This window comes from Phaseolus vulgaris, chromosome 2 (genome assembly GCF_000499845.2).
Source record: "Phaseolus vulgaris cultivar G19833 chromosome 2, P. vulgaris v2.0, whole genome shotgun sequence".
NCBI classification, from domain to species: Eukaryota; Viridiplantae; Streptophyta; class Magnoliopsida; order Fabales; family Fabaceae; genus Phaseolus; species Phaseolus vulgaris.
This window is the reverse complement of record NC_023758.2, coordinates 2020872-2044265: the sequence shown is the minus strand read 5'-3', so window position 1 is coordinate 2044265 and position 23394 is coordinate 2020872. Positions and strand designations below refer to the sequence as shown.

Sequence of the window (23394 nt, the reverse complement as noted above, 5' to 3'; positions counted from 1 at the left end):
ATTTCCGACGGTTTGAAAACTCCTGTTATTTCCGACGGTTTGACAACCTCATTATTTCTGACAGCTTACAAACCCCCATTATTTCTGACAATTTACAAACCTCCATTATATTCAACATGTTTTTAAATCTCATTACTTTCACAATTTTTAAATTACTTCTAGTAGTTTCATTATCCCACTAATTTAATTTGTTATTTTTTATAATTTTATTTGTTATTTTTTTAATTGGTTGTATTTTTTAATGTATGTAAGTACTTACTTTTATTCATCTTATTAATTTTATTTGTAATAATATTTTAATATCCCCTTTCATTTAATTTATCAATTGACAATTTGATTTAATAATATAATACACATATTTTTATCAATATATATACATATTTATATATATATATATATATATATATATATATATATTTATTACATAAAGTAGTTAGTTCATGTATAAAATTCTGTACACCTATTAAATTACTGTATAATTTATAAAATTTGTAAATGAGTATTGAATTTGTCTTACTTCTTTATCCACTCATAACATTTTAGCAAGAAAATATAATATAGAATTGTTATTTTGTCACCACTTTTATCATACAAACACTACAAAAAATTTCAGCACAAATCCATATGTAAGAGATCAAATCTGTATGTAAAACATAATAGCAAAAGAATCAGTAAAAGAAGAAGGTAAAAACTCGAATATCAGAAGTTCTTCCTTTTGGTCTTCTTAAAAAATAAAATATGTTTGTAAATAATTTGGACTTAAAATAGCAAATATAAGCTAGAATAAGGTGTCTTTAGTATAATATGGGGTGTAGGTAGCATTTTAGTTTGTTACTAGCCTTTTGGAAAACATTTTGACCTAATTTCTAGAATGACAAACTTAGGATGCGGGTTTGATTTAGTCAAATCATAAGGCTGTCCATTTTTCCCTTTTTCCATTCTATCCTTTTAGCTTGTACTTCAAGACTCCTTCACCTATAAATATATAGGTGACCTACCTAATATATTTTACAAGTTGAAATTAATAAATAAAAAAATTACTATGCACAAATTGTGTGAAGTGTTATGAGATTTGAATTCCTCTTAGCATTTAGTTTTTATCTTTGAAAATAATTCCTTTAAAAAAAATATGTATAAAGAGACTCATCCATAGCATGATTTTGTAATTTATAACAAAGAAATGATTATATAGCACAGAACAAAAAAGCACTATACTCATTAATTGTTTCACACATTTTTCTTCATTATACTCTGTCCGTCACCAAGTTCTTACATCAGGATGCTACTACAATGTTGACTATGATTTGACATTAAGTACAGGATGAATTAATATTTAAATTAAATTTTATATTTTTTTATAATATTTAATCCATTATTTTTATATTTAATATCATAAGTTTAGTTGTTTATAAAAAAATAGAATTGAAATGAACCTTGATTCTTCTTTTACTAACTAAATAAATTATTAACTCTTTATGTAAATAAATTATTAAGTCATTTGAGTGGTCTGAGTAAGAATGTTTATATATTATACATCAAAGTCAAATTTAAGGAGAATATTTTTTTTTTAAATAAAAGATGAAAAATGAGTGAGTAAATGAGGTACAACAAGATAACTTAGAATATTCTTATTATAAATAAAATAAAATATCGCAATGGTAAATTGAGATTGAAAATTATTCAAGTAAATTATGTAAACCAAAAAATTATGAGAATAAAATACTAGAAATATACACCTTAGGTCATGGGAAAAAGTGCAGAAAAGTTAACTAAATAGGTCCGTATTGATAAGTCATGGCGACTAATAATAGGATAATATGAGTTACTTAGCATAACCTACAATAAAAAAAAAATCTAATATATTTTAATGTTATTTAGTAAAAACAGTCTTAAAATATAATGATAATTAATTGTTATAGCTTTTCAGTAATTTGGATAATGATATTCTTTTTATATTTTGTTCATAAAAATAATATTTTTTATATATATTTATTTAATATAGAGGTTGATTTTATGTTTATTTAATTTATTTATATTTTATTATCAATGACAGATTAATGAAAATTAAAATAAAATAATTATTATAATATTTATGTATAATTTTTTTAAAATATTTTATCTGTACAAATTTAGCATTGAAGGGAGATAAAATTAACCTACAATTCTTATGCAAGACAAGTCGAACTATTTTTTTTTACAACTAGAATATTAGATAAGTTACAACGGACACAAATACTAGTAAAAAAAACCTATTTAAGATATAAATACACTCGTTTTTATTGGTTAAATATTTTTAATTAAAATGCGATGGTATTTTTAAAATTAAAACAAGTATAAAACTTCAGTCTAAACCAACTCAGTTGTCATTTTTATTAAAAAAATAATAATATATAATTTAAGTTTGTATATTAAAAATATCATAAGTTTGTATTAAGAATATCATATTTGAAAGTTCTATTTTCCACACATAATTATTTTGTCAAACTTTATAAACATATTATAGTCTCTTAGGAATAACATGAGAAAGAGACAAAAGGTAAAATGTTGCTTTGGAAATTTTGGATTAATATAATTATGTTATTAATGTAAACTGTACTACCTAATGTACTCGTCAATAATTTCAATGTTTTCGATTAAACTAGAATTAGTTACAAGGCTCAAAACCTAGTACAGGAATAAATGGAGCAAAATAGGTATCACTATGTTGTCATATAACTTATATATAGGTAGAGTTATAGATAATGGCTTTTTGGGAAAGAAAAATATATTGCAATATCAATGTTTAGTTCCCTTCAAGTCTTCTTCTTCCCTACTAGAACTCGCGTGGATCTCAATTTGTTTTCATGTTGCGTGCAAGAGACTCATCTAAAGTTTTCCAGGCACACTAACTTCTTCCTAATGACCACGGACTGTCTTTAGGTTGGTTATAATCAAGACTATACAGTGAGATATCGTTATTCTCAAGGTTAATTTACACTCATTGTTAAATGTATTTTCTTTTATATCACACTATTTCTTATATCCATCATTATCTTTTTGTTTTTTGTTTATCTCTCTATATTACTATCACCCAAATTCAGTATTAGTCTTCTTCCTAACCTTCAATTTTTCATGGATGGCACAGTTCTCTTGACATAAGTGTTCAACACTTAACAACCACTGTAATTTCCGTTATGTTAGCAGTGGATTGAGTTGACAGCTGCCTCCGCGTAAAAAAGTCAACAGAGGAAACTTTCCATTCCATTCTACTGCCATTCTGTGTCTGGAAAATGGGTGGAAGATAAGTGATGACAGAGGATAGGAGATAGGTAGCTAAAAAGTACAATGAGTGAGATACACAAAGTAGTCATTGCCAGCAGCGCAATATTCGATGATACGAACAAACAAACACAGGAGAATGTTGAAATTTGAAGCTTCTCTGTCTTACCTTTCACGAAAGACATAAGTTGAGTCGTACTGGTACCCAGCCCATTTTAGAAAGCAAGCTGTTTCCCTCGTTCAAGGAATTCTTTGTCAAAGTTACAAGAATGTTATATTCTTCACTTCTTCGTCCTCCACCCTTCCCTTGCTTTGCTTTTCAACAGAGTACCAAGCAAACCCAAGAGGAAAGAGAAACTACAGATACCAAAAAGGAGTATAGCAGCACATAAAGTACAGATTCAAATGCACTAGTGGAACCAACACCTTTTCACACACCCAGCACAAACACAAAAACTAAAACAAAACTACATCTACATACGTCTACCACATGACATGAATAATACTATAACAGATTCGACAAGTACATTACAAAACAAGGCTTCTGCCGACACCCCCACATGTATTACTAACTAACTACTTTGCTTCCCTCACAATCGGGTGGTTAACTAGGGACCGCCATCGCTTCTTCGGTTTGGTAGTTCGGTGTAAAATCATTGTCACTTATATCAATCACACAGCTTCTATTGTAATGGTTTAGGTTTGACAACCCTGCTTAGGTTCCGAATCCACAATTATCATCACATCACATAACCCATTCAGCTAGAACTCTGGACTTTGACGCACAGCACAACCAACAACCTGAGCCCATTGCCTCAGCCTCGTCTTCACCGTTTGAGGGTTATCACCTTCATAATTAATTCACAACAAACAAAGCAATAATTCAACAAAAATATCAGCACATCTCAATCCACTTCAATCACAATCAACACAGATTAAAAATAGAAAGACCGAGATTTAAATTTTCTTAGCTATTTTTAATCTGCTCAAAGAATTAGAGACTTTTACTTCGATAACTAAGTTAATCCATGCAAACTTTAATTCCGACAAGTGAGAGATCATTATCAAAAGCAGATAAGAGATCAGCTAAAGTGCCAAGTACCGGTGGTGAAGATGGCGGAGTGGGGACTGCCGTGGGGGGAAGGAGTGTCGTCGCAATCGGAGGCGGCGGCGGAGGAGGACGGCGTGGGTTTGGAGACGAGGGATTCGTTGTAGTTTTTGTTGACGGCGTAGTAGAGGCCGAGAGCGGGTAAGGTATCGGAGAGGCGGCGATCGAGCTCGACCTCCGGGGAGGAATCGAATCCGAAGCCCAATTCGATGCAGGCTTTGAGTTCGTCGACGTCCTCGTCTGTGACGCTCTTGGTGCGGCGGTTCTTCCAGTTTCCCTTGCGGCGGAGCCAGGCCTCATCGCGGTAGACGTCCGGCGACCACGATCGCTGCTTGAAGAGCGGCGGCGCTGACTGCAGGAGCGGCGGGCGCTGGAGCAGGAAGGGTAGTGACGGCGCATGGGCGTCCGGTTCCGACATGGGCGTGGAAAACATGCACAGCCCCTTGGAGTTGGGGTTGTGCGGAGGTCGAGGGACCTCGCACGATGGGTTAGAGAACGCTATGGCGTTGTTAGGTTTCTCTCTTTCGGCGCTTTTGAATACCAAGGGACACCACAGGCTTTATTCTTAGCTGCTCCATCCAACCCACACCTCTGTCCTCCTCTGATTGGTCCACGTCATCACACCTCTTTTCCTTTTATATTTTTTTTATTTTATGCCTTCTTTCCCTCTTTCCTTGCTTGGCGTACAAATATTTTCAATCTACCCATTTATTTATTTATTTATTATTTATTTTATTTGCCCAACCAATACATTGACAGAAAATAATAAAATATTATTCGCGTTTAGTCTTGTTATTATTACCTTCCCGGTAGGAAGTATAATAATATAATAATGCCTTGTTGACTAAGAAAATAATAATAAGCTCCAGATATTCAGATTAATTGATTGATACGTCGAGATTAACTTAGGTGTAATACTCTATTATCTTTTAAACTATATTAAGAGCTTCAATTTTACGATATACGCGTCTTGTTATTTGCATTATTGATGGAATCCTTTACCTTAAAAGCAATCTCTGGCTCTGACGTGTTGGGATCCAGAAAAATTTCCTTGTTAACCTTGCATGTTTTCATTATTATAATAATAAGTAACAGAAATTATATTTTATGCTTCGAATCTTGTATGAAGAAGTGCTTCTTGAATGTGTCGTCCACTAGTAAGATTACATTAATTAAACTATATACACAATTTACTCCTGTAAACATTCAATTTGGCTCATTTTTTTTTTTTGTCTTTATTATCAATCTTAGTTTGTAATCGAGAAAATTAAGATATTTTTACTCTTTTAGTGCTTAATTTTGTTAAAATTTTCTACCAAAAGTTAATTTTATAAAAAAACTACTTATTTTCAAATTAATTGAGTCACTTAATCCACCAATCCATCCAAAAAAAATAATTTTTAAAAAGGTGGGTCGTAAATAGGTTTTGGTGAGTTCATCCCAATATACAAGGCTGACTGTTTTATCAACTCTATTTTAATTATTTATATACAAAATAATTAGTATAATTGTTAAGAAGTACATGAATACTAAAAATTAAAAAATAATACAAAGAATTTTTTTTTAACAAATTAAATAATAAAAATGTTTAAATGAACTTTCTTATGTATATATTTAAGAAAAATAATTAATTTTTTTACAACTAGAAATTAATTTACGTAAAATATTTTATAAGTCATTAAATTTCTTAACATCAAATTTTTAAATTTATATAAAAAAAAATTAATTCATAAAAAAATAATTATTTTTCATTAAAATATTTTTTTAAAATTGCTCATGTGAAGTATTTTTAAAATTAAAGTATTTAAAATTTAATTTTAGTTTATAGCAAATATTATAATTTGAAAAATACTTTATATGACAAATATAGGACTAGCTATAGTCTTAGAAAAAATCACATAAAAACATATAAAACATTGTTATATGTATATTGTTTTGATTTTTTTTTTTTTATGAAAAGAGGACAATTTTTTTTTTTTTATTATCGAAATGAGATTGATTGTGAAAAAAAAAATATGAGGTTGTGGAAGTTATGTCATGTCAAGTGAAATCATGTTAAGATAACACGACTTTAATACTAAAGAGAAAGTCATGCTAGCGTGACACAAAATTGATTAGTCAAATTTTTTTGTAAAGTAAACTCGTATCTAGGTGGCATAACTTATATGAAATTGGTTTTGAACTAAAATTGTGGCAGCCTTGCACGACTTTAGTTCAAACCTAATTTCTTTTGAAGCAATTTTTTTTATGTTTTAAATTAAAAATATTAATATATTAGTTCAAATTTAAACATATATAAAATATTACAATATTAATATATAAAATATTTACATATTAATTAAAATATTTACATTAATGTTTTGATTTGGTTGTTTAATAAATAAATTTTTTTTAGCAATTTTTATGTAGAGAAATGTTGGTTAATTCGTATTGTTTCATATTTGGGCATAAAAAAATTGATATAAAAAATTGTAACTGTAAAATATTATGCATTTGGAAATAAATAAGAGTAAACATTAATGTTTTACAAGTCATAAGTCATAATAAGAGATTCATTAGAATAGACAAATTAGTACAATTTATTACAAAATACGAAATAACATTTGAAATTTGCAATAGAAGAAGTACATTATTTATGTGAAGATATGCCACATTTCTTAACTTAAATTCAATCACACCCCACTATCAATTGACAATGTTTGCCACTAATCTCATTTTTTAAATTGTCACATGGTATGAGATGAAGCAAGCAGAATTTCGGCAAACAGTCTCTTTGATTCATTAAATACCATTGGAAAAATGGATTCATGCCTATGAAGGGGCAAAAGGAGACACACATGACAACAAGTTTTGTTGAAAGCATGAACTCTATTATGAAAGGGTTCGATCCTTACCGATTGTTGTTATGGTTAAAATCACATTTGAAAGAATAAATGCTTGGTTTGTTCAACGAGAGACCAACATACTTGCGAGTCAAGCATTGAATCCCAACAGATATAGTCACTTTGCAAAGAAAAAATGAGGCACAAATCGCTGTGTCTTGTGCAAAGCTATGATTGAGAAATTTCAATGTTTGACGTCTAAGAGATAGCCTCCCCAACTTCAATACTATCCTTTGTTATACACAGTTCAAGCTCTACACCTACCTTGTCAACACGTAATTGTTATTTGTTTATTTTTTCATTTACAACTGACGACATTTGTGGTCATAATGTCCAATCTTCACAGCATTTTCAAGGCTTACAATGTCCAATTTAATCCAATTTGAAATCAGGATTTTTGGTTTACCTACACGGGACCAAATGTATTACTTGGTCCCATGTTGCGTTGCCATGAATAAGAATGACCAAACACTCAATGTATTCATAACGAAATGAATGATCCAAATCCTAATAAGCTTAACAAATGTTTATATTATAAGAGGGAATGTTACAATAGAAGCAATTGCCTTTACAAACAAACTTCATAGTAAAATGTGCACTCTCAACTTTCATTATTAATTTCGTCATTTTTTACCTATGTATTTATGCCTTCGTTTATTTTATTACCAACAACAAATATTCCTTTATAAAACTAACAGCCTAATTTGTACGTTTACCCTAATCATTCTTCATAACAATTTTTTAAAACACACTTTTACTATCAGTATAATTTCATTAAAAATATCTTTGCATGCAATTATAAAAGTTATATTTTCCACACATAAAATTATACAAAATAATATTATATATATAATAATAATAATATTTACATAAAATATATATATAAATATTATTCAAAACAAATATACAAACATAAATTTTTTTATTTATCAAATAACCAAATCAAAACATAACATTACTTACTATTCATCCATAAATACACAATTTTAATTAATTTAAACTATACCAAAATAACTAATTATATATTACTAATGACATAAATTAATATTCTATATATTAATTTTAATTTAATTAATTTAAATTATTCTGAAATAATTAATTAAACATTCTTATTTGCATAACTTAATATTATATATATTAAATATTTCTGATTTAATACACGTATAAAGTAAAAATAATATTTACAAATAAGTGGTGTGACTTCAATTCAAAAGTGATTACATAGAAATAATGTTAATGTGTAGTTATTTTGAACCGAGTCACACAATTTTACTTAATTAATAAAAAAATCATAATTAAAATCATATTAAGATAGTACAACTTAAACATTAAAACTAAAATTATGTCACTTAATACAAATTTTCATTAACATTAACATGATTTTAGCACAAGTTTTTCACATTAAAATTGGGTCTTGTGGTTATTGTGGTTATGAGTGGGTGGTCCACGAAACAAACCACCTGAATATAGTATACACAAACATAAACTTCATTCGCTCATGCAAGAAGGTATATACGCAATATTCCCAAACTTATTATTGGAGTAACAATATAAAAATGAGCAAATTGCGAAAGACTGAGTCACAATAATCGAATACGATAAAATGCATACAGAAAAACACTAATTTTAGTTAGCTGACTTTAGTTACTGACCGTGGTAGTCTGAGAGGCACATCGCAAGATGATGAAAGCCACATGAAAGAAAATATATTATTAGGACCTACATACCCCATTCTTAGTATCCTATTGCTGATTAATTTAGCATATACGTACGGATATCCCCAAATGTTTCCATGTCATAAGAAAGTGATAGATTTTGTGTATAATTTGATAATCATTTTCATTTTATTTTAAAATTATTATTTTATTTCAATCATTTTTAAATATTTTTAACCTTAAAAAATACCCAATCACATTCAGTCATAAGCCTTACTTATACTAATATTAATTAATGGAAAAAATTATCTAAAATTTTATAAAGATTTTTCATATAAAAAACTCTTAACCATACTACACTAGTATAATTTAATCATCAAGACAAATTATCGATTCTAATATCATTGAAGCGTCTTTAAAAAAAAAATTAAATAGTTGATAAAATAAAATAAATATTAAACAAGTGTTATAGCTCAAGATATTTTTGAAAGGAATTTATATGTTTGGAAATTTAATGCATCGGCATAGAATAGAAATTAAACGTGTCATGTATCTATTAATACTACTCACAACCAATAATAGAATTGCTTAAAAATGTATTAGACGTGAAAAATAAGTATTAAATACACATTGTAAACTTTTTGTAACACCTAATGCCATGACTGGTAAAAAAAATCATATTTAAATTTAACTGATCATTTAAAGTTTTAAAAATTATATTTCATCATATTAAGTTTAAATTTAAAATTTAGTATTTTATTTTTCAAATTATTTTACAATATTTAATAATTTACTTTCATTTATGCAAGTTAGTTTTACTATTTATCATTTCAATATTACTTCTGTGTAATTCCTATTTATGCAAATCCTTTATATTTGTTTATTAAATCTTCTATAAATTTACATGCAATGTCTATAGTTATTGTTTGTTGAATTTAGGAACGATCAAACAATGTGAGCTTCATTATTTCCTAAGTGTTTTAAAGTAAAATTTTATCCACATTTCTCACTCAGTACATAATGAGTATAATTTTTTTTATCTCATTTTTATTCTTATTCAGGTAATAGGTATATTTCTATCAACTAATAATTGGATGAAAGTAAAATAATTATAATAAAACAGTAAAACACAATCAAATTGAATGAAATTGAGTATTTCATTTTCTGAAATGTACTACATTGTTTGGACGAAATCAAAACAAGAAAAAATATAATTAAAGTTGTGATGATTTTTTTTTTGTGATGATAAGAAATATAATTTTGAGATTTGAGTAAACTTGTTAAATATTAAATTAAGGGTCAAAGAGATCAAAGAAAATAAAATTTTCATGTTACCTATAAACTAAGAGTTTACACAATTAAACTTAAACTTGAAAGTGAAACATTAAGAAAAAATTAAAAAATTAGGAATGAATGTAAGTATGTGTGCAATAAACTAATTGATTTAATGATATTAGGTTGCGTTTCAAAAATGTAATACATTAGAAGGAAAAATTCAAAAAAAAAAAAAGTGTAATCAATATTGTGATAAAAGATAAATTACCTTGAAACTTTGAGTGAATTTTTAATAAGTAGAACAACTGACTGAGATATGATAAAAATAGTCATGTGGTGAAGGAGAAATAAAGTTAAACTAAGGAACAAAGAAAAAGAAAAAAAGTCCATATAACATTTTTTAACTTACCTAATAAAATATGAATATTTTAGTAATTTTAAACGGATGGAGTATCAAGTATGGGAATAAGGATATATTTTCTTCGTATCTAATTTATTCTTATCTAATTTAAAAAAATCATATATTATTCATATTCATATATATATTTGGTCAATATAATAACTATTTTTATCAAAACCAGACAAATTCAAACAAAACCCACCAGGATAAATTTATTTATCAGCAATAAATAAATAAATATATTTGAGACATTTAAGGGATGTATGAGTCCTTATAAAAAAAAAGTTAACTACTAGATATAACATCTTGCACAAAATAGTCAAATAAAGTTATTTTAATCAATCTTTTACCATCTTCATATAATATTTAATAATTTACTTTCATTTATACAAGTTAGTTTTACTATTTACCATTTCAATATCACTTATGTGTAATTCCTATTTATGCAAATCCTTTATATTTTTTATTAAAATTTCTATAAATTTACATACACTGTTTATAATAATTGTTTGTTAAATTTAGGAATGACATTGGATGAAACAATGCTAAGTGTTAGTGTTTTAAATTACATCTCCTGTTTCATCCTAAAAAAATCCTATAAATCACTAATTTTGATTGTTACTAATTTAAAACTAAAAAAGAGGAATATAATAATGAAAAGAAGAAGAATAAGAATATGAGAAACTCTAGTAACAAACTCTAAGAAAATATCTATTTTTTAATTCTTTTCCCCTCTTCCGCAACAAGGTTATATTATTCATCTTCTCCATTGACAACCACATCAACAATGACATCGGGATAACTTTGTACTTGTGCAAAAATCTGAATGTTTTGTATTCAAGTAACATTTTGGGATATTCTACTTTTCTATCTTTTTCCTCTTTCGCCTTCACTTACTTTACGAAAATGAAAAGTAGAGTGAAAGAAATAAAAATGAGGAGCATTAATTAAACAATCAAATTTTATACAAGTTGTATTGATTGATCAAAACAAAATAAATGATAATGACATTGGTTCAATAAAAAATACCTTTAGATTGACGAGAATGAAAAAAAAAAACTAAATTTGTGTAGTTTACATTTGTTTTTTGATTTATTTTTTCGTTTGAGTCTCTTTTTCTCACATTTTTTCTCAAGGTTTGCTTTTACACTATGCCTTTTTGCCTCGGAGTTAAAATAATTGTCCATCAAACCACGTTTCAAATCAAAGTTTTATTTGACTAATTTTTTTCAAATAAATGAGTGCACTTCAAACAGTTTTTTTCAAATTTAATTATTATATTTTTTTATTTATTTTAAATGTAAGTAATTATAAAATAATAAAATGAAATGATTATTAACTCTTTTTTTAGTTTTAAAATAAAATATTGATATAAATATAAAATAGGAACAAATTTGTGTACAACAAAAAATAATTATAACGAGGAATCCCCTTCATATATATGTAAATTTAATATTAACTATTTTTTTAGTTTTAAATTCAAATAATTACAAAATGATGAAATAACAAAAAATAAAATAATAAAATGAAATATTGGTATAAGAATAAAATGGAAACAAATTTGAGTACAACCAAAATAAAAAACAGTTATAATGGAAAATCCCTTATATATATATATATAGATTATTACTATTATTATTATTACTAGTGGAAACACATGTGTGTCCACATTTTTTTTATCATTAACATTTCCAAAGTCATAATATTACTACAACAATAAAGAAAAAAAGATTCAATATTTTATATTTATTAATAATTTTAATTTTAATGGAATAAATAAATAAAAGGAAATGAAATAATGATCAATTTGATAAAGAGAAATAAAAAGCGACCTGTCAAGAAGAGAGTGTAAGTACCGCCTCTAAGCAATGACTTTAAATGTCTGGTTGCGAAAGGCGAGACAAACAAAGGTTACCATTGCAAATCCAAGTTACGAAGATCCAATCTTTTGTAATAGTCATTTTTTCATAATGATAATTCTATTGGCGTGAGAAAAATCGTGTCAGAAATCATAGACTCAAAATTCTATTGGTGAATTTGGAGAAGCTTCGATGCCACATTTGTGATGAGAATAATAGGTGATTCGTGAAGAATGTTGTAATTGGAGGGAAGAAGAATAAGTTGATTTGCTCCTCGTTCACATTTCCATCTAGATTGTCCACACGAGACATTTGAAGATGATTGTTCGCCAAATGTAGTTGACGGAGGTCACAGTCACAAATTGAGTCACATGGGAAGAAACCGTTGTTGTCATTCATTCATATTTTTTTGCAAAGAAAGAATAAGAAACCAAATGATAAAAAAAAATAACAACTATAATTTTTAAGAGAGATGAAGACATGAAAAATAAATATTAATATAAGAGTAAAATTGATAAACACTATAAACGCTATAAGATAAGTTAGAAATAAGAATCCAATATATAGGTATAAATTATTAAGCAAAAGCCTCCAATTTCAAAGATAAATCATACTTTTTTTTTTTTTTTAACTATGATTTAAAATATTAAATCAAAGTTTATTAGTTATTATTATAGAGATAAAAGTATTCAATTGAAACTAAATAATGTTTTAGTTTAACTTTGAATATCTATTATTCTCTCCAAAATTATCATCACTGTAATTATATTGTTCTTCTTAAATAAAGTAATGCTTTAAGAAGAAATATTAAATAAAGTTAAATGCCATATTTAATTTTAACATTTTACTTCATTAAATATTATAATAAAAAATAGTTTATATAACTAAATGATCACACATAAAAAACATTTATCTCATAAGTTTATAAAAGTTAGAAAACAGTAAGGATTAATTAATATTGCGAAGGTAATTAAATGGAGCAAATGACAAGAAAGGGGTCCAGGTTCATTAAGCTATGGTAATTTCATCGATTGGGCCATTCGTAGGTGAGGGAGTAAGTCCGGGTCCAGGATGAAAACCGCGCAAACTGTGTGAATACGAGGTGCAAGGCCACTGTGTGGATTTCAGGAATCAAAATTAGGGTTCCAAACAGCATTGGAGAGGAGGAAGAAGAAGAAGAAGGATGTGGCACGAGGCAAGAAGGTCGGAGAAGAAGGTCCACGACATGATGGACGCAGCTCGGAAGAGAGCACAACGACGCGCCGTCTACCTCGCCAAGAGACGTGGCGATCCGCAGCAATCTATTCAACTCGTAGGCTTCCGTTCCCGAACCTACCGAGACGACGCTCTCTACCAAGCCACACAGGATCAACAGGGCCTGTTTGTTTCTTTCACTCTTCTCTTTCAGTTTCTTGATTTTTATTCGATCACCGTTTCCAAAGCTTCTAACCGATTCAATTGTATTTTGTGATTAATTAATTTGCATAAGGTTGATGTGGTGATTTCTTTGTATCCCAGGATACCTTGGAATGGGAAACAGGATGTATTGATTGACAGGTGCGAGCCCTTCTCTTATGTGTATTTTCTTGATTAATTACTTAATTATGATTGCTTCATTGCATTTGAGTTTTATTAGTAGTGCTTCTTTTGATGTGAATCTATGAGTGCATTTGCAGATTTGATGGCCGTGCTCTTCTTGATTTCATTCGCGATTCTAGTCATAGACGCGCTCCGGAAAAATCTGAAGAAGAAGAAGAGTTAGAAGAGTTTGTTAATTTTGAGCGTTATCGGGATTTAGTAAAGCATCGCCGTAGAGGATGTCGGTACTTTTTTGTTTCTCGACAATGTGTTTGATTCTCTTGTAATGATGACCTTTACTGTTTTTTGTTACTATTGCTGTTTTTTCTTTGTCTTTTAATTTATTTCAATGATGTTCATTCATGATAAAGGAATAAGATACAAAAGGTTTCGAGGCTGGTCCGATTTCTAGGTTTTGATTTTGAAGTTGAATTTACAAACTATGATTTCAATGTTAACAGTTACTGACGAGGAGGCTTTGCAACATGTAAATCAAGAGATGGAAGCCAAGGCTGCTGCCCCGTTTACATCAGACAGGTTGAATTGGTCGATGTTCCTTTCATGCCTATTTAACTATTTTTAGTCATTTGGTATATATGCGACACACTAATTTTTAAGTTCCCAATCCTTAATATTATATGTAAGAAATATATGCTGACAATATATTATAGGGGCATCGTTCCTTGAGTTATTTGTTGTAGCTCTTTTACTGTGGATTTGCTTTCTGTCTCTATCCTTGTAGTTCGTTTTTGGATTATTAGTTTTGTTATATTATTTGTGGCATAATTTTTGTTCCATTTCTAAAACTGAATCTTAGCAATTGGTAACAACTCTTATCTTTATATGATGTTGAGTTGGTATACTTCATAGCAGACGATCTTATTTTGTTTATGTATGTACACCTGTAGATCTAATTTGCCACAGCCTTCTGCAAGTAAAGGATCTTACTCACAGGTTGGGTTTTCTTATGATGGGAATGGAAAAGAAGAAACCCATATTTCAGATGATGATGATAATGATAATGATAACGAGGAAGATGAAGATGATGAGGATGATGAGGATTTTAATAGTGATGATAGCAATGATGAAGGAATGGAAATAATTGCTAAAGAATATGGGGTTAAAAGGTATGGCTGGCTTGTCTATATGGATAAGAAAGCAAAGGAGGAAGAAAAAAGGCAAAAAGAGTTGATCAAAGGTGACCCTGCAATTGTAAGTACAAATTTTCATAGTAAGATGTTTTAGTTCTTTGTATTTTTAGATGACCTTGTAGATGTTTTCCGATGATATATTATAAATTTTGTAGAGGAAGCTAAGTCGTAAAGAAAGAAGGAAGGCTTCTCAGATTGAAAGGGAGAGAGAGAGAGAAGCCACACGGATATCGGGAACTCGTGTGCTGCATCATGACCCCTACCGGTAGAAAAATTGATATTTTCAGCCTTCAGATTGAGCGAAGAATATATGAAATTGTGCTCCTACTGACAAATGGGATTGCTGATTATTCTCCTATCCCACTCATAATGTTGAATTCAATATATACATGCAGGGAACCAAGGCAAAGTCCAACATATGAAGCCTATTCTCGATCTAGAAGGTATAGCACTGTTTCTCCATTTCTCTCTGAATGATGTTTGTACATCTATCCATTTCCCATATTACTCATACTTCTTGGGAAGGAACTTCTATTGAGTTTTTTTTTGTCAATTTCTGTGTGCAGGTCAAGGTCCAGATCACGGTCCTACTCTCCATCACACTCAAGGCGATATTCACGTAGTAGTCATGCTGATGATATTCACCGAAGCAAGCCAAGGACACCTAAAATAGAATACATAACTGAATTTGGGAGCTCTGGAGCAGCAGATGAACCCAGACTTGAAGGATTTTCTCCACCACGATCTCCTACATCTCAAGTTGATATGTTAAACCGGTCGGAGCACTGGACCTTTAATTCTTGCCAAGATAGATTGGACAGTCTTTTCTCTGCGCAGCATATCTCCCATATTGTTGTCTGAGGCAATTTTTTGTGGTTTAGAATAGATCAGGACTAGATTTGTTGGGGTAACTTCCAAGAGGAGAAGGGAGGAGGCTTCCTATTTGAATCTCATTGTTCCCTGAAATGAATTTTGCATAACTAACCTGTGAGCTGCATGGACATTTTGCAAGTATTTTATCTGATACCTCTACTGTGTTGCAGGCCATCATCTGGTTGCATACTTGAGGCATTGCATGTTGATCCTGCTTCTGGTGTATCAATTGATAAGGATAAGGGCACTAAAGTTGCGAAGCCATCAGTAAGGTATGCCATGATGTAAAACTGTACATGCAAATGGACATTTATATTATATATAGCTTTTGCAATACCATCTGCTTTACTGAGCATGAAATTTGGTATCAAGTTTGTTCCATATTTGTTCGTGTAGTTAGGTACACTGTCAGCTGGTCAAGACAAAAGAAAAATATTTATTTATATTATTAATTTCATTCAGCTTATTTTATTTTATTTTATTTTAAATAGGGATATTTCACTTTTGTTGAAATGTAAATCGTCTGAATATTTATTTATTTTTTAATTGTGCTCTCTTTTCCCCATCCACAGTGCTTCTTCAGCATTGGCAAAATTAAAGGCTGGTGGTTCTGGAGGGCCCTTGAAACAACAAGGGGAGAAGAAAGAAACTCCTCAGGAAAGACTTAAAAGAATCATGAACAGACAACTAAACAAACAAAGTATGTCTGCTTGCATAATTTATTTTATTTACAGATCAAAGAAGTCTTCTGTATGCATTCTAGTAATTGTTTTCAGGAGCAAGTATAGCAGTATTTATGTGAAATTTGTATCAGTTTCTAATGTTTATAATTGTTTGCCTGTGCAGTTAAGAAGGATACTGCTGCTGAACTAGCCAAGAAAAGGGAACAGGAACGGCAGAGGCAAGAAAAACTTGCAGAAACAAGTCGATTGAGTCGGTATAGACGCCACAGCCGCAGCCGCAGCAGGAGTTTCAGCCGTTCCCCTCCAAGGTATTTCAAGCTCACTTGGCACATGTTAGATGCTTTTGTGCCGTTAATGGACTCTCAAGATAAAAAAAAGCTTAACATTTGATTTAATGGAATGGTTCAGCTTGCAAGAATTTGGTCTAGTTGCATGAGTAACAGTTTTCACCTCTCTATTATATTTATAGTGGTACCTTCCTGCTCCCCCATCCCTCCAAGTAGATGTAATTCTTGTCATTTTCAGCTGTCAAGTTATCATTTATGTATTTCAAATCCTGCTACAAACAGGTGTTGTCTGTCGCCAGTTCTAATCTAAACAAATAGTATATTTGTGCAAAGTTGATGTCATGTCTTGACATTTTTAAGAACAATAGTGCTGTAACTGCTCATCAGAATGACTTTTTTTTCAATCATAACTGCCTTTTGCCTAAGGGTGGCAAAAAATCCAAATTACAAAATTCAATCCATAATGATCCAAATCCATATCAATTTTAATCCATTTAAATGGATTTATCTCAAATCCAAATCCATATTTTTGGATTTTAAATCCAATCCATTTAATTGGATATGGATTAGATATAGATTGGATACAATTTTGGATTATCCAAATTGCATTTTGGGTTGGATTTTGACTTGGCTCGATCCAGGTTGAGCTAAGATAATCCAGGCCTAAGTTGAGCAAAGTTGGCCCAAGTTCATGTCAAGCTGAGTCGTCTGTGCCCAAGTCAAATCGAGTCTGTATGGGCCAAAGTCGAGTTGAGTCAACCCCGGGCCAAGTCGAGTTGAGTCAACCCTGGGCCAAGTCGAGCTGAGTGGTCAAAATTGAGTCGACCTGAGTGGGTCGGATCCGATATCGAGCCAAGTTGGCCCACACCAATGTCTACTCGAGCCGGTCCATGCCCATGTCGAGCTGAGTCTTTCGGTTTCGATATGGAGTCGAGCGGGCTCGGGCCGATATCTAGACGACCAGGCCAAGGCTGATGTTGAGCTGAGCTAGCCCAGGCCGTTGTCGAGCTGTCCAAGCTCGGGACAATGTCGAGTCGAGCGGGCCAACGTCGATATTGAGCCGAGCAGGCTCAAGCCGATGTTGAGCCGAGCGGACCCAGACTGATGTAGACCCGAGCGGGCTCGAGTCGATGTCGATCCGAGCAGGCCCAGGCTGATGTCGAGTTGTACGGGCCGAGACTGGTGTTGAGTTGTACGGGCCGGGACTGATGTGGAGTCGTACGGGCCTGGGTCGATATGCAGTCGTACGGTCCCGGGACTGATGTGGAGTCGTACGTGCCCTGGTCGATGTGGAGTCGTACGGGCCGGGACCTATTTCGAGTCTTACGGGACCGGGTCGATGTCGAGTCTACAGGCCTGATGTCTAGTCGTCTGGGCCTTGGACGATGTCGAGTCGAGAGGGCCCAGGCTAATGTCGAGTCGATGTTGAGTCGTATAGGTCGGGATTGATGTCGAGTCGTATGGGCCCAGGTTGATGTCGAGTCCTACGGGCCCAGGCCTGCTGTCTAGGCTCAGGCTGTTGTTGAGCTGTCCAGTCTTGGGACATTGTTGAGTCGAGCATGCCAACGCCGATATTGAGCCGAGCCGGCCCGGGTCGATGTCGAGCTGAGCAGACTGATGTCGAGTGGAGTGGTCTCGAGCCAAACGAATCAAAACTGATGTCGAGCCGAGCAAGCCCGGGTCGATCTCGATCCGAGCAGGCCCAAGTTGATGTCGAGTCGTACAAACCCGAGTCGATGTCGAGTCGTATGGGTCCGGGTTAACGTCAAGTCGTACGGGTCGGGATCGATGTCGAGTTGTACGGGCCCGGGCCTGATATTTAGTCGTCTGGACCCATGTCAATGTCAAGTCGTACGGGTCAGGGCCGATCGATGTCGAGTCCTACGGGCCTGAGCCTTATATCTAGTAGTCTGAGCCCGGGTCGATGTGGAGTCGTAAGCGTCGGGATCGATGTTGAGTCGTACGGGCCGTGATCGATGTTGAGTCATACGGGCTTGGGTCGATGTTGAGTCGTACTGGCCTGGGTCGATGTTGAGTCGTACGGGCCCGGGTCGATATTGAGTTGTACAGGCTGGGACCGATGTCGAGTCGTACAGGCCTGGGTTGATGTTGAGTCGTACAGGCCTGGGTAGATGTTTAGTAGTATCGGCCTATGTTGAGCTGAGAGTGCCCGTGTCAATGTCGAGTCGTGCGGGCCGGGACCGATGTCGAGTCGTACAGGCTTCGGTCGATGTCGAGTCGTACGAGCTCGGGCCTTATGTCTAGCCATCTGGGCCTGGGCCGATATTGAGCCGAGAGGGCCCGGGTCGATGTCGATTCGTTCGGGCTTGGGCTGATGTTGAGTCGTCCAGGCTCGAGCTGATGTCTAGTCGTTCGAGCCCAAGTCGATGTCGAGTCGTCCGTGCTCAGTTTGATTATTGGTCGTTTGGGCCCGGGCCTATGTCGAGCAGAGATGGCCTGAGGTGATGTCGATTCTTTCGGGCCTAGGCCGATGTCGAGTCGTCCAGGCCCCCGAGTTGATGTCTAGTTGTTCGAGCTCGATCCGATGTTGAGTTGTCCAGGCTCGGGCTGATTATTGGTCGTTTGGGCCCAGGCCTATGACGAGTCGTTCGGTCTTAGGATGTTGAGTGATTCGGGCTCAGGGCGATGTTGAGCCGAGTTGGTCCGCGTTGATCCGCGTCCAAGTTGAGTCGGATTAGGCCTAATTCGAGCCAAGTTAGACTGTGTCCATATCAAAATGAATTTAATGTATTTGACAAAATGGATTTAATCTAGATTTAATCCACTTTAAATGGATTTAAGAAAAATCCAAATAAATTTGACCTAATTAAAATGAATATGGATTTTAAATCCAATCTATTTATTTGTATTTAGATTGGATTTTCATGATCACTCTTACTTTTGCCTGGTGTTGCTTATGTTCTGTAATACATCTTAGGACGTTGAATACTCGAGGGATTTGTAATATGCTTGTAGATTAGGTAATATGTGAAGATACTGATGGACTTTTGAGATTAGTAATTAGTGGAATGAGTACCCATCAGTAGAATTTTCTTATCTGCAAATGAAGTTATGTTGCGTTTTCCCATTGGTTAGCTAATACTGAGATTTTATGAACAATTGCAGAAGGTTCAGGCGCAGTAGAAGTCCAAGTAGAAGCAGAAGTTCCAGAAGACATTATTCTAGCTCCCGCTCCCGGTCCCCTTCTCGCACCCGTTCCCGCTCACGTTCTCGGTCTCCTTATTCTCGATCTCCCAGGTAAGTGTTTTGTTTTTCATTTGCCTGTCCCTTGAAATTTATGCTAGATATTTTCAGTCATGAAAGACTGACTTAGAAGATGACATTCCAGGACAAGAAACAGATCAAGGCACTGATGCAATGCTGTATGCGTGTAGAAAGGCTGACGAAGTTTATGTTCATTTGTTTATAGTATGGATACTATTAATATATGGCGTAAAACTCTCTTGGTTGATTTGTGTTGAAGCAGCGGTATGCGACCTTTGTGAACATGTCATTTCAGTATTTGCTAATGTATATTGAATAATTTGTCATCTTGTATCTCGTATCAGGTGCATATTTATTGAATCAAATTTTACTTACAACCCACGTTGCTTGAACGCAAAAAGAATGATTTTTAACTATAGTATTACAATTTATAAACCCTTTTAAACCTAAAATAGATATTTTCCTACCTGCTATTGTAAATGTGCCGTTTATTATTTAACTTCGTCGGTGTACCTGCCACTGGGAAAGACGGTGCGGTTTCATGTCAGATAGAAAAAATTCTTAATTAAAAATCATGAATTCAGGAAATTCTGCTTCTTAACTATGGTTACTTTTTGTTTGGTTAGTAAAAAATATGATTGAGAATATTTATTCAGGTTTTCTGAAAATCAGACCAGCGTATTATTTTTATTAAAATATTGGATTTATTATTACAGTAAACTGTTTAATAAAATTATTGTTTTTTAATTAAAAGTTTTTTATTTCAACTTGGAACTTTGATACTGTTAATTTGGTACATATTCATGAAAATCAGACATGGAAGATTTTACTTTTGTATCTTCAAAGGTTTAAGAATATATATATATATATATATTATTATCCTAAGATTGAGGACAAGTTTACAAATATTTATTGAAACCTACGGGTAATTTGGGTATTGCTTCCTGCACTAAGCTATTTCTTCTTGCACTTCCACACAAAATTTGTATAAAATTTATATTTTTGATGCACAATTCAGAATAAGAATTTTAAAATATTTGTATTATAAAAATTGTTTCCTGAAAAAAATCACATTTTAATTTACAAATTTGATCTATATCCAGATTTTAAATTATGAAATTAAAAAAGTTAAATAAAAAATGTGAAAGAATAATTTTGAAATATTTTTTGGACTATAGAATATTTAAATTATGAAATTAAAAAATATTAAATAAAAATAAGAAAAAGTAATTTAAATATTTTTTGAAGTATAGAGGTAGAAAATATACAAGGATGTGCAAAAATAATTTTCCACAGTTGGGAAATTGTTAACAACTTAGCCCAGTACCACCAATATTGGGCTTACTTTATGATCCAAAACCTTTCAAACTAATTTTTACTTTCTGAAGCAATATCTATGTTTTTTTTAAATGGCATATTTTGATTTCATACTTTTTGAGATGAGTAAAATTTCTTTTAGAATTGGATAAATTGTAAATAGGAAGTACCCAAAATTTTGAAAAAATGGTCAACCATACTCACAATAACTTTTAAAAAAAAATTGTATATGACAAATACAAGTTTTGGCTAAATTATGCAAATAATATTTATGAAAAAATCGTATTTAGTGTATATGATTTTGATTAACAATTAAAAATAATTATGTGAGATTGTATATGTAAAAAACAATTTCAGTAAAATGTTGTTTAGCTGAACTCGTGTTTATCATATTCAACTTCAGTTTAGTGATTTTTTTTTGGAAATAAAATTCATTTTTTTTTATAAATGATGTAATAATTTAAGAAATATTTAGATGTGTTATTTTGATTAAAAATAATGTATGAAAATTAATAATGTTGGTAAAATTTTAAATCTGAAATGCTAAAAATAAATCGAAAACCTTAGTCAAAAATCTAAAACTGAGAAAGTTAAACAGTAAATACCTGAAATCATAGCTTGTAACTTTAAAGTGTAAACCCGTAAACATGAATATATGTGACAAAGGCTTTATGGGAAGAGTTTTAGGGTTTTTCACATGTTCATGTTTATGAGTTCTGAATAAGGATTGGAAAATACTTAAAATGTTTGTATAAGGATTAAGACACTTTTGAAGTGTGTCTTTTATTTTATTTTATTTTATTTTTTTTAAAAAAATGTTTATGAGTATAATTACGAACTACAATTTCAGATTTAATGTTTAACGTTTTCGATATTAGATTTTTTGTTAAAGTATTCGATTTACTTTAGCCTCTCAGATTTATGGTTAAAGTATTCGATTTACTTTAGCCTATCAGATTTATGGTTTTACCACCATTATTAATTTTCATACATTCTTTTGAATAAAATTAAAATAACATAACTAAATCTTTCTTAAATTATTTCATCATTTAAAAAAAATTAACAAGTTTTCTTTCCAAAATATAATGATCATACAATTTAATATAACTGAAGTTGTTCGAGTTCAATTAGGCAACATTTAAAAAAAAATCATTTTTCATATGTACAATTTGAACATAATTATTTATATTTGTTAATTAAAATTATATGCACCAAATTTCACTATCTCTTCCTAAGGAATTACCCAGCTAACATATTCTGAATTTTACCGCATATTTAATTCAACTTTAAAATAATAGTTAGAAGTTCTTATCAGTTTTATTAAGCATTTGTTTTCTTAATTGAAACTATATACTAAACATTATATTAGTCAGTTGAGTGTCTGGAGTCTTGCACGTCATCTTTTCTAATATTTTAGTTTATACCATCTCTGTCAAACTCTTTCACAGAATATTTGTACAATGAAAGCATGGATTATTTACTATAAACCTTTGGTTGGATCAAGAAAATGTTTATCACCAAATTAAGTAGGATTTGGTTTTGTCTTCCCCTCCTCGTGTCGTTGGATGATATAATAAGTTGATGGTTGGATAAAATTGACAATGACAATTGTACAGTGTCTGATGAAAACCAAGTGGCTACTTTATGTCAGTGTCCACTGTCCAAGATAAGCCGAGACTTCTTATTTCTCCATTGAACTGTGGATGTTCATTGTGCTATGCTATCCAAAGAAGAGGTCATGTAATTTTGCTTTTGACCAAATTACCTGCGATAAGGATTGGAATTGATTGCAGGTGAATGACAATAAAACTGTAGCAGACTAAAGAAAATGTGAGACATCAAA

The 23394-nt window shown here is 31.7% G+C and overlaps 2 protein-coding genes across 2 annotated transcripts; one reads left to right on the top strand and one right to left on the bottom strand.

Annotated features, from left to right (window-relative positions):
- Window positions 1-3637: 3637 nt before the first annotated feature.
- LOC137810122 (uncharacterized) lies at window positions 3638-4987 on the bottom strand. Its single transcript, XM_068611257.1, has 2 exons — window positions 4361-4987; window positions 3638-4106 (listed from the first exon to the last, which is right to left on the bottom strand). Exons 1-2 carry the CDS (start codon window positions 4797-4799, stop codon window positions 4021-4023), a joined length of 525 nt encoding a protein of 174 aa, XP_068467358.1. The 5' UTR covers window positions 4800-4987; the 3' UTR covers window positions 3638-4020.
- An 8444-nt stretch (window positions 4988-13431) lies between these two features.
- Window positions 13432-20615, top strand: LOC137810114 (uncharacterized). The gene is made up of 13 exons (XM_068611245.1): window positions 13432-13817; window positions 13956-13994; window positions 14114-14256; window positions 14477-14552; window positions 14924-15227; window positions 15322-15431; window positions 15562-15609; window positions 15733-15942; window positions 16210-16311; window positions 16612-16739; window positions 16886-17030; window positions 20136-20267; window positions 20359-20615. Exons 1-13 carry the CDS (start codon window positions 13621-13623, stop codon window positions 20381-20383), a joined length of 1659 nt encoding a protein of 552 aa, XP_068467346.1. The 5' UTR covers window positions 13432-13620; the 3' UTR covers window positions 20384-20615.
- Window positions 20616-23394: the final 2779 nt, after the last annotated feature.